This window comes from Rutidosis leptorrhynchoides, chromosome 4 (genome assembly GCF_046630445.1).
Source record: "Rutidosis leptorrhynchoides isolate AG116_Rl617_1_P2 chromosome 4, CSIRO_AGI_Rlap_v1, whole genome shotgun sequence".
In the NCBI taxonomy this organism is placed as follows: domain Eukaryota; kingdom Viridiplantae; phylum Streptophyta; class Magnoliopsida; order Asterales; family Asteraceae; genus Rutidosis; species Rutidosis leptorrhynchoides.
The window spans coordinates 425,297,501-425,310,522 of NC_092336.1; the positions used below are offsets into that span (position 1 = coordinate 425,297,501).

At 32.9% G+C, this 13,022-nt stretch overlaps 1 protein-coding gene and 1 long non-coding RNA gene across 3 annotated transcripts in view; one reads left to right on the forward strand and one right to left on the reverse strand.

Moving 5' to 3' along the window:
• Positions 1-9,948, forward strand: part of LOC139844255 (uncharacterized) — a 20,546-nt gene extending 10,598 nt beyond the window's left edge. The window contains exons 2-4 of one of the 2 annotated variants that reach the window (XR_011757890.1): positions 559-926; positions 1,018-1,172; positions 9,740-9,948. This is a non-coding gene — a long non-coding RNA (uncharacterized lncRNA). Of the gene's footprint in view, positions 1-558; positions 927-1,017; positions 1,493-9,739 lie in introns of those variants that run through there. The other variant, XR_011757889.1, reaches the window with a different exon arrangement.
• Positions 3,916-9,639, reverse strand: LOC139904659 (uncharacterized; the record flags this gene model as incomplete). Its single annotated transcript, XM_071886593.1, has 14 exons — positions 3,916-4,126; positions 4,232-4,319; positions 4,474-4,628; positions 5,372-5,473; positions 5,597-5,677; positions 5,866-5,935; positions 6,168-6,229; positions 6,962-7,389; positions 7,780-7,863; positions 8,000-8,092; positions 8,187-8,238; positions 8,383-8,449; positions 8,697-8,755; positions 9,520-9,639. Coding segments are annotated over 14 exons (1,512 nt in total), but the record flags the coding sequence as incomplete, so codon positions are not given.
• Positions 9,949-13,022: the final 3,074 nt, after the last annotated feature.

A 13,022-nucleotide genomic window follows, 5' to 3' on the forward strand; every position in this document is an offset into this window, starting at 1 on the left:
ATCTTTCTCAATCTTAAACTAATGTACAAGACCCGATATATATAGATAGATACAATACAATATTCTAGAAGCTAATAGCATTAACTAATCATAAATGCACAACTACTAGCTACATAATAAATGCTAACCACAACTACATTCTAACAAATTTTAATAACATCTTTCTTACCTTTTTTTATTAAAAAGAAAAACTAAATCGACATAACAAGCTGGACCCTCTAACTTTGACAGAACTGGTCCCTGAACTTGTAAATTAGATAAAAAAAAATTAGACTCGATTATGTCCCACCTATGTGTTATTTAGCTTGATCCCCATACCAAGTATGTTGAACATGACCAAACACCACGTGATCCACAAAGAGTCTAATCCGTTCAACACCAACACAGCTTGATCAATCAATCTTCATCTTTGATCTGCAACAACAGAAAATCACCAACAACCTAAATCTCAACAAAAAAAAATAGTACAAAATATAATTTTGCAAATAATGACATTGTCATTTTAACACTTATTACCATGTATGTGGTTTCAAATATTTGAATATTAGTTTTCAACAGGTACTTTTTGACTACAATGCAGTTGAGCTTGCTAAATTTGTAAATGATGAAGGGGAAAAGTTTCAGCTTGCTCCAGGCCAACAAATGGAATTAGGTTTCACCTTCTCGTTCCCTGTCATGCAATTGTATATCGACTCATGGACTCTTATTCGATGGACAAAAGGCTTCTCTATTGAAGAAATGATAATTACACTAGTCTAATCTAATTGCTTCACTTGACTTATAACACATCTGACACCGTTCACCTTTCATTAATAATTATATTGTTCTGAATTGATATATTTAGTTGTTAGGTCAACAAAGATGTGGTAGCAGAATTACAAACAGCAATGAAACGACAAGGTGTTGATATGCGTATTTCTGCTGTGGTAAGTTCATTTGGGTGAAAAAGGTTCTTTTTTATAAACTACTATTGTTGGATGAGTTTTTTTTACAAATTACATGTATTGTTGGGTGTAGATAAATGATACAGTTGAAACATTGGCTGGAGGTAGATAGGATGATCAAGATGTTGTGGTAGCGATGATCTTGGGTACTGGAAGTTATGAAACTTATGTGGAACGAGCTCACGCTAACCCAAATGGCATGGCCTACACCCTAAATCCGGGGAGATGGTGAGCAAATCCTCTTTACCTTGAAATTCTGTTTATAATGTTATTTTTATATTTTGGAGCAGTAAAGAGAGTAAAATGGTGGGTTGCGTGTCAAAATGGGTATGGTCAAGTTTTGTTGATCCAAAACAATATACATGCAAAATGGTTTTCTGTGTGATATATAGATTGCAAGATGTTGTTCTTTTCATTGTAGTCCATCCTTTGGGATATAATGTTTTAGGTGGCTGTATCTTTTTATAATGTCCATTGACAAATGGACATTTTTTCAAGATGGATTGCTTAAAATGATTTATTAGCTATTATGTTCCAAAAATACACTTACACCCCATTTGACCTGTTAAATAACTTAATCCAGAATCGACCCATTGATAAGTGACTGAGAGTTTTTTATCGACATTTTCTAATTGATTTCACCGACATTTTCTAATTGATGTATATGTTAATATTCAAATTAATGATATTATTAAAATTTAAACTTTTAAAAAAATCATCATTAATATTCAACATAACGACATTCGAACAGTACAATTTCATCAAGATTAGGATTCAAACAATTTAATGATTGTATTGTGATGTCTTCTTTGTCACTAATGAGAGTAGAGAGTTTGTTCGTTTTTTATATAATCTTTGGATGAAAAGGATTTGTTATAAAGTTTCGCGTCATTTTTGCAAAAAATAAAAAATAAAATGGATGACTAAGATTAAATTATTTGAGGTGTGTTGTGACAAATTAGACCACCACTATGTATATACTCCTAATACAAAATGGATGACTAAGATTAAAGTAAATCAATAGTTAATACTAGACTGTTCAAGTATATATATGTTTCTCAAAATATGTTGAGTTTCCACACTATTTCTTGAAGGAATCAAAGAGAGAATTCTAGAGAGCTTTCATAGGATTCTTAGGCATTATGTTGCTTTGCTTTGGGTTACAAACAAAAAAAAATTGTACTAGAGACTTAGTAGTTGAGTCACAAATCTAGTGGGTTGTGAAATAAGCTAACAAAAATAACGTAAATATTCTTCAAATTTCAGTAAATGTCTCGGGTAGGGTTTATCAGTTTTATTTTTTATTTTCTCTAATTTGCTTAATTCCATTTAATCGTGTTACATATTGTGAAGGTAAAACTGAACAGAAACCAAACCATTTTGAATCTGGTGATTTCTAAAAAATCATAATTAAAATGAAAACGGGTTTAAAGTTTTAAAATTCCATTCGATTAACCACGAGGGTGATGAACCATCACTAAGAGCCCAATAGTTGGGGCTTGGGATCATTGTAAGAGATCTAATATTCAAATCATGTGGTGGTAACTAAAGAATTTGAAAATGGTGATTAATCCGGCTAGACTGCATACACGAAGTTAAAAATAGTGACCCTCCCGTGTAACCCAAACAGAAATAATGCCATCACTTTATCAATTTTCAGTGGTGAATTTGTATGATTTGGTCTCTTTGAAATACCTAGAGGTACCAAGTTCAAGATCCAAAAGAACAACCCTTTGTGACCACGAAAGTTCACTCGTGATGACATCGGTCTACTCACAAAACAAGTGATAACCCTCTGAGTAGTCGATTCTCACCCTCTGATTGGTCATGGGGGTTTCCTCCAGAGAGGCGGTAGGACCTGTAATGATTCGTCTAGAAAATGATCGGGTGGGTGGGTTCCGACATCGCGTTCGGACCCAGTAAATGACTCCTAATCGCCGTTAAAAAAATATGTTTTCATTTTAAATTTTCTTATCCTAATGATTTTCCACAATAACACATGCTTTAACTCGCTGTAACGCACGAGGATCACTATTCTCGTTCATTATATAATGTGTTAAAACGATTAATTATATTGTATAATCATGATTGACTTAATTGATCATAAAAACTTGTTAAAATAACTAATATATTAATTATCTATAACTATAATTAGACATAATTACACGGTAGTCCCTCTGATTTACCCATAAACTTTTTTTTTTTTGCATTAGTAATCCTCGTGCTTATTTTTGCGTGAATAGTCCCTTCATCTAACGCTCGTTAAAAACCGTTAAATTGCATCATATGTGAGGCATTTTTGTCAATTTAGTTCTATTCCTTCCCGTTAAATTGCATCGCAGATTCGTAATTCACACTAAATTCAGACTCGTAATCCGGACTCGTGATGATTATCACTAAATTCAAACTCGTAATACACACTAAGTTTCAATTTAAATTCAATAGGAAGATTTCAATCAAAATTATAAATGTATGAATATTTAATGGTCAAAGAACTCAAAAAGGTAAAATAAAATACAAAATTGACCAATACAAGTAATGTAATTTCTATAATTGTCAAGCAAGTGGACAATATCACCTCAATTTCACACATTTTTAATTTGTAATCCTTTTCTAGCAAAATTGAAAAATACATTGCCTTTTTAAGCATCCGATTTAGTCATATTACCTTTATTGATAATTTAGTTAACTTACGTTACCTTTTCGGTCCACCTGCCCTTATTTTTATTCTAAGGATCCAGTTATTGATATTCACTACATAAAATAGAATTAAGGTAATGTTTGCTATACTATGCTACACTTGAACCAAACATAAGAGTTTTGCAGAGGATGAAAAAAAGATGATGCTATGATAAATATAGTCATATAAATTCCAGTGGTAACTATATAAATATTACAATGCACATATCTGATCTTTAAGTTTTATAGAAAACAAATAGCCCACTGCAAATATGAAAGTTAGCGGGGAGACAAAATAAACATATATAATGTACCAAAAATAGATAAATAAAGTTATGTGTAGCTTCAGCATGATTATCAACATGAATGAATTGGAGAATTTCCATGTGCAAACACACAGCATTAGAAGCTTGTACCAAGGTGAGTAAGTTATCTTCATCCATCTCTTATTTTTATGGTTCTTGATTACTATTAGCTGATTCTGCGTCATTTGATTGTTTTCCCTGCAAAATAGTACACGTGACAGATTAACTAACTAGCTTGAAGCGCAAAAACGCATGGATGTTTGCATTTATAATAGATTCACAAGAGTAGTTAAGTATAGTAACCTTGTTTTTGTCACGCCATCCTAGTCCAAATGAAAGTAAACCTGGTTTTCTTGTGTTGTTGTCTCTAACAGCCTCGGTATGCATGTTCCTATAAGTATGGCATAATTCAGTCACCATAAGTAGTTAATATGTGTGTATGCACACACCGCACTTAAATAGCTATCGAACGAAGAAACTTTATGCACTTAACGACATAAAAAATGGACAAATCGATCATGTTTAGAAGTAAGAAATGCACATACCCAGGTGGCGGTGCTGGTGCTGGTGTTGGTGTTGGTGTTAGTGTTGCTTTGCCTTGACTAGAATTGTATTGCAGTGTCGCCTCTAACATAGATTCCGCCATTACAGCCCGCTTTTCCATTTGAGCAAGTGCACTCATAGTTTGCTCATACTTCCCCTGCATATATATATATTAGTACAAACTTTATGAAATAATAAAATGATCCAAATAAAAAGTTTATTGCTATGCTTGTTCATATGAAATATGCATGTTCATAAGAAATAATCAAGTTTAAAGCAAAATTTAAGGATAAAGAGGATGGAGGAGCAGCCATTAGTATATAGGGCATCGAGACATAAAAAAGGGCCCTTGTAAATAAAAGTTAATTATTTATGAGGCCACAGAATAACTGAAAATGGCCCCAGAATAACTGAAAATTAAATATATAATTAGACCAAAAATCATTAAAGGACATAGCTAATGTAATATGGTGTAATAATTTTTTTTAATAAACGAACTTTAGGGCTATTTGTTATTCATACTTTGTGGGCACATGAATCATTAAAGGACATAGCTAATGTAATAATGTGATACGGTGTAATACAAATTTCTAATAACATTTCTCTGTAAGTTAATTTACAAAAAATATATTAATGAATGTATGTTATTATATAAGCTCTACAAAATTTTCGGGCCATGTGCGGCTGCGCACTCTGCACATGTCCGAAGACGGCCCTGTATAGGCATGAAATAATTAAAATCTAGCATGTGAATTCATAGCTTTATCTATCATGTTATTGTACAATCTTTGTTGATAAAAACCTATGTTTTGACTAAAGCAAAAGCCTGTTGCTTATGCATTTAGTGACTAAAAAAAAAAGACGAGTTCAAAAACTAAAGAATTAGAGATGAGAATGTACCTCGAGTACACGAACCAAATATCTCTGAGCGGATGCATCTTGCTCTGCAGATAAACGAGCCTCCTCTGCAATTTTTTGTTCTTGTTCAACTCGCATTAGCACCTACATCAATACACATGACTATATATACGCAGTATTTTTTATATTGAAAATCTGCAGTGAGTGCCTATCCAAATTTATAACATTAAAAATAAAAAATAATAAAACAGATAAAAATCGTTGAACCTCAAGCATTGCTTTCTCCTGTTCTTTCTTATCGATAAGAAGTTGTTGCAGTTCATTTACTTCTTGTTCCATGTACTCAACCTGCATATTGATTTTTTAAAATAACCTTTTCACATTATTTGATACCTTTACAATAAGTTGACATTTTTAAAGCCTCTATTCTAAAGATTGTGAATGATGTTTGAGTTTGACGCACATATAAAAAAGTGTATCAATATAAAGAATGGGAATAAATGCTTAAAATATATTCTTAGTGAATGAATGAATACCCTTGCGCTCAGTTCGCGTCGATTATCTTGTTGAGCCATCTCCATAAGTGCTGTCTCCAATTCCTCAGCTCTAGAAAGGCACAAGTACATTTGTTACAAGTCTATTGGTATGCATTCAGGATAATTGGACAAGATATGGCTAGATTGACCAACAAAAACTTATGTTTTAAATTTTTTTTATAAATACATAATGCCAACATTGTTATAATAGTAAATCTGAACTGAATATTTCATGTTGCTTCCAAAATGTCAGTACAAGGTTATAATAGTTACTTAAAAAACAAACACTTTACAAAACTGACCTAATTGTAGCAGATCTCTTGTCCTCCAACATTGAGCACAACTGAGCCTTCAGCCAAATAACCTGCACATGTATGCGATTAAATCAATACCGGAATTATACAAGGTATTACAAATTAGTCAGATTTTAGATGACATGCAAAATGTACATCTTAATAATTTTAGATCACATACTGCATTTTTGTTTTACATAATTACCAAATACTTTTTTACTATCACTGTTGCAGAACTCGGAATTACTCGGCGAGTACTCGGTTTTTGAAACTCGGGAAGTACTCGGCTAGTTCTCAGTCAAAATTGGTCGAACTTGGTCAAACTTGGCCAAAACTAAGAAAATCGGTCAAAAATCGGGCTTATTCGAAAAATCGGTAAAAATAGGTCAAAATACGGTCAGAATCAGTCAAATTCAAACTTGGTCAACATCCGATTACTCCCCCGAGTAGTCCCCAAGTAGCGATTTTTGCAACCTTGTTTACTATTAGTATGCAGAGAAATATATTCTAGAACATTCTAATGGCACGCCTATATTGCAGACTAAACATCTATTAGAACAGGTGAAAGATGCAAAACAAAAAAGTCCCCAAGATGTTTAACCAAGTATCAGAAAGGTAGTTAATGACAGTTGTATAACTCCTATTTGGCATCTCAGTATGTGAGCAAATTTGATTACTTATTGTGTTCATTTTTGCATAGCTTAACTCCAAAATCAAAAACTTAATTGTTCTTAAAGAAACTTTATTGGTCCTCAGATTTCACATAAACTACAAATTATACTTTTAACTCATAACTTTCTTACCTGATCCTGGATATCTGTAATTGAGTCTACTTCTTTATTAAACGGTTCCATATTAAGAGATTCATCCGGTTTAAGAGGAGACATCAAGTCCATAACATCTTCAATTTCAGAATTTTTATCACCAAATCGTTTAATCTTTATACTCGGTTCGCGTACAAGTGGTTCACGTTCTTGTTTGAAACTGTAAAGCTTAGTAGCAAGTCCTTTAGAACTTCTCTTTCTATGTTCCCCTTTAATTCTTTCTTGAACTGCAGTTACCACATCTGGTCTATGTTTTTGTCTAAGATTTTCAAGTATATCTTCGGTTACATTAGAAAAGCTTATGCAAGCAGTTACAACTAGGTTGCTACTATCAAATGTGGAGCCCACAAGTGATTGCAATAAGGTAATAGCATCTCCAGCATCCATAGTTGTACCCAAAGCAGGACCTACGGAAGTGTAGTTACCAAATCATTAAAATGTATGGTGCTAGAAGGAGAGTTGGGTGGGTTGAAATGGGTCATTTCCTAGTCGGGTCAAAATGGACCGGGTGAGGTTGGGTTTGGCCCGATAGTACCTTTTATTGATTTTGAAAAATACATACAGCCAAGTAACGCATTAGTTAGGATCGCGAAAACAATATATTACAATATTATATATACATAAAAAGTGTGGACATTAGGAGCCTTTCAATATGTTTGACCTGTTTAACCCAGTCACCTGTTAGCTATGTTTTTTCTGTTTGACCCATTTGAAAAAAATTATAACTCAGATCAACCCATTATAAGAAAATGAGTCAAGACTTAAACATCTAATTATGATGTGATAGATCTTAATACCATATAGCTCCATTAAAGCCAATGCAGTCCGCAATAACATTACACGGTTTCCTTCAAATAAAAGCACGTCCCAAACACGAAGAACTGAAAAGAAAAATAATCGTTACTGTTACAGAAGGATCCTATTTTGAAACAACAATGAATAAAGATTGAATTTTTACTACTATCGAATAAGTTGATTTTATATCTGAACTGTTTTACATTAAGATATAAAGCTTACCACTTTCCCATGGTATAATATTTACAAAGATGGAAAGAAACCATGGCCCACAGATCCATCCCATCTCCACTCCCATGAGATCAAAATGATTGACTATAGAACGATGACAAAAAAATTAAATAAATATAGCATGTTAAAACATTAGCTAGTAAGAAATAAAGATATCGTAAATTAGCAGTAGATAAACCTAGTTTAGGATATCGTTCACGCATCAAATCTTCAAAAACAAGTTGATCCACCTGAATAAGAGGAGTCATCATTCAGAAAGGGGGGAAAAAAGGTAATAGCTATTGTATTGGAGCAATAAACACCTAATTCTTTGTATAGATTAGTAGAAGTTATGTTCTCGATTTAATAAAAAGAAAGTCTAACTAAAACCATACCTGGGATTCTATCATGTCTGTTGTGAAGTAACCTTCAAAATAATCATCAATCATGCCAACTAAAGTCCTGCAAAATCCAAATATAAGTAGTCTCTCAAGGTGTTTATCTATGATGTCATATGTAATTTCAGCACCAGATTCTACTAAGGTATAGTAAAAGCGTTTAAAATAACCACCAAAATTTTCTTGTAAGTCTTGGTATAAAGTCATTTCAAAATGCTATTAAGACTTAAGAGGATAATAAATTATGTCAAATCTCCATACAATGTGTAGCCATAAATAAAAGGATAACGAAAGATGAAGAGAATACATACCAAAAGGCATTTTCTTCAGGCATCATTAGTAGTAGCATTGCAGCAAAAAAGTTCATTGCCTACACAATATTTTCAAAAATGGAAACAAAAAAAAGTTAAGATAAAATTATTGATAAGAAAATACGATAGAATACTTAACAAGGAGATAACATTGTAGATGTAACCACTATAACGAATACTATTGTTCTAAGAAAAGTGAGTGAAAATCCAAACACTACCATTTACCATATAAACGTGGTTGTAAAAGCCCCCTACTAGGTCGACTAGTCAGAACTTTTAAGTAATCCGACTAGTTAACTACTTGGTCATTTATTTGGTTAGAGTTGTCATAGTCCAATTTAGTCAGTCAAAGTCGGATTTATTAATTCAAAGTGTGATTTATTTGGTCAAAGCAGGTCAATACAGTTAAAGTCAAAGTTGGTCAATGCCCAACTATTCTTCGATTTGGTCGATTAGTCCTACAAGGTCCCGACAAACTAGTCCCCTACTAACGAATTTTACAACCTTGCATATGAAATATCATCTGACTTACCAACTTCTACACCAGTAGGTATTTTTTAAAATGTGTGAAATTTTAAAAAGAAACAATACTATTCCACCAAGAGTAGACGACGGTACGACAGATATATGCTTCAAGGAAACAAACAAACGTAGACGGAAGTGGTCTTCTATGACATTGAGTACATGAACAAATTCACACATATAGATTAAAATTTATTATGTTTTTGGATTCCACATAAGTGGATGGTAATTCTACTTAATTATGTCAAATTGTAACTATAATGTTACTTTACAAGATGATGTAAAACAACACTAAAATTACCTGACAATACCCTACATCGGGGTTGTGCCGTGCATATGCTAACAGCACCCGCCTTAAAGAGTTCCTACCTTCCTCGTTTAGTGCAGGATGACCTGGAAATGTTCGTGGTAAATCCTGCGCTCAAAAAATTTAAATTAGTTCAAGAGAACAATATTGTTAAAGTAAATAAAGTAATATCCATCCGAACGCTTTTATAACCTTATCTATCTGTTTTTTACAGTGTTCTGGTACAACAGCTTTTTTCAATTTGGGTTGATCAGGGCTACCTTCATCATCACCTTCGTCTAACAAATCCTGATAATATTTCTCCACCCGACGCGCCTTCACACCAACAAAGGCTTGCCATGCCTGAAAAAACAAGATCTTGCATTTAACAAGATATTCTTTTTCTAAAAAAAATAGAGGTGACAAAATAGTAGGGACTGGGTCAGTCAGCAGGATGGGTAACGAGTCAGGTCAGTACCCGCTAATATTTTCTCCCTTTTGTCTTTGTATTTTGTAAATAACTAATTTCATATACAAGACTACAAAAAATATTATTTCAACTAATAAGATAATTTCTCTTATTGATACAATCTAAGACGTTGTAAGCAGTTGAAAACACGATAGGTCACTTTTAAGCCTTTCCGAAAATTCAAACCTTTCCAGTTTTAGCCAACTTTATACAAGTTTGACCAGTTTAACACATTACTAAAATGATGAGGTTTTTCCTGTTCGGGTTACCCGGGAGATAACAAGATTTGAACCTGGCAAAGATCTCAAGGCCCCAACCGCAAGTTTAACAAGTTACTAATAAAACAAAACCCGATTTGACCCGTTTTCATACTAGAACTAGAAAGTGTTATACAGTAGATTAGGTGACAAAGGGCACCTCTCCTCGAATTTCTCTAGGCACGCCATTACGAACAAGTGACTCCACTTCTTTCCAAGGAAATTGAGACTCGGGGTCGACATCGGCACTCGCCTCTTCAGATGAAACTGCTACCTCATTTGCAGTTAGCTCGTCTTTATTGTCCTCGCTCGAGGGTTCAACCTCTTGAATAGGATCAAGTTCTTTGCTGCTTTTTGACTCATTTTTCAGTTTGATTCTATTCCTGACACGTTGAAGCATCATATCCTCAATGTCATTGAGTGACGATCTAACCTCCGCCCAATTACGTACCACGGGTTTCTTTGGTTTACTTCCATCTGTGACCACTGTTTCAGGAACGGTCTCTGTCTGAGTGTCATGTGTTGGTTTCGTGTCAGATACAATATCTGACTCTTCACATGATTCCAAGACAGGATCTGTTTTATGTTCTGTAACTTCAGCATCGGATTTAGTGACACTTTCCTTGACAAATGAGTTCTGTTTTAAAAGCTCTGCTTGCTGCCCAAGAAAGATCCCCCATTTTGTTGATCTTTCTTCTTCCTCCTCCTATAAACATAACATGAGGAAATAAAATGATACGGAATATATTTTTTTTTCTCAAATTTACAAATAAACCTATACATACACATGCATATGACATATCCCTCCCGATAGTCATTTATGTTTTAGCGTGCCAGATTGTTTACACTGATCAAAATTAAAGATTACTCGATGTACAATGCAATCCAACCATCTCATGCAAGTACATAAAATAGTTAATAGTAGTTACGTGCTTAACAATATATTACAGAACAAAGGATAAGTGGATAACACCTGTGTCAATACATATGTATTCTTGAATATACCAACATATATACATCATTTTCACCACTGTCTATTCTCAATCTTATTCTATCCCCTTTTGTATATTTTAAATCATGTTCATAATCACGTTAAAAACAATCTTCACACGGTTATAACGACGGGCAATTACCTTATAGATAGCGTCGAACTCCTTGTATGTGTCAAGGTACTGAGGTCTCACAGTAAATCCATATGCATCCCTGTCCATTCAATTTCCAAAATTCTTACATTAATAAAAAGTTACTAATTACTTATTCATGTACTATAACTAATAATGTAACCGTATCATTCAGGCACATTATAATCTTTTTGTAATATACCTGAAATCAGCGCGTAAAGTTCTCTTACTCAACAAGGATAACAACATCCTTCATAAACACTACCAACCCTACTTCCCATATCGCATGTTACACATCAAATCATAAAAAAACTTCAACTTCATACCAACATTCTAAAATATTCACTAATAAATAAGAACTTAGATCTTTTATTCACACTCAAAACTATTTATTAATCCCCAAATTTAACTACCCCTAATCGATTAATTTAAATCCAAACTAAATTATTCAACCAATCAATATTAAAGACCTGAAACCCTAATAAATTGAATACACAAAATTCACTGCCTAATCAATTATTTCAAACTAATCAACATTAAAGAAATCAAACCCTGATACAATGAAAATCAACACAAATTAATCCTATTGATGACATTATCTCTCAATTCACATTTTTAGCGCCAAAATTAACAAAAACAAAAACGCAATAAAAGTAATGAACCCTAATTTTGGATTGAAACGTGATAGATCGATCTCGTTCACGGAGATTGATAATGGATCGTCTGAAACAACATTCCTAAAATTTCTCGCCTAAAATTTGTCTTAAAACTACATAGATCAAATGTCAAATGTGTGTATAAAATTAAAATTAAAAAATCACGGAAATGAGTACGCGTGTAAAATCATAGCGAAAAGCACAATGATTAGTAAATTACCGTTAGTTGTTGAAATCTGGTTAGCGTTATTTGCGGGAATTGCGATTGATCGAACGGCTTGATTTAATATTTAAATTCTACACAAAAGATAAACAAATGAAACCTGTGAGCAATGTTATAGACAGAGAAACATGGCGGGAGTGTGGGAGACCATTTTAGTTAACATTTTTTTTTTTTTTTTTTTAGAAAAAAAGAAAGAATATCTTAAATCTTATTTTAGGTTTTTTTTTTTTTTTTTTTTTTTTTTTTTTAGAAAATACTCCCTCCGTAACTTATCGAATAATTAAAATTAAATATTTACTGTTTTTGTTAGTTAGAAAACATCAGCTAAATGAACATTCGGATTTTATTTATTAAAACACTTCTTATTTAATAAGTCAAAATCAAACAATGTTTGATTGTGATCTTATTAAAAGGGCAAAACTAAAGTATAATTTACTAGTTTAGTAAAGATCCGATGACAATAACAATTTAATAGATAGTGTAAATTATAAGATGTTGAGGTTGTTCTTACACTAAGTGGTGAAACAAGTATTATAGATAGATTAAAAGTTCTAAGGTTTTTACTGTTCGAGATCTGGGAGGCGAGTAATTTACCCTCATAAGTTTCCAACCTTTACCTCTCACCTTGAGATTCGAATATGAGACATTTTGTAAAGATGTCAGGCCCCAACCACTAAACTACTTTGAGATGGTCTATTCTAAGTAGTTTGTGTCACAAATTTATATTATACAAAGTCTTGAATATCTTGTAACAAATTTTAATTGACAAACTATGATTAAGTCTAAACATAA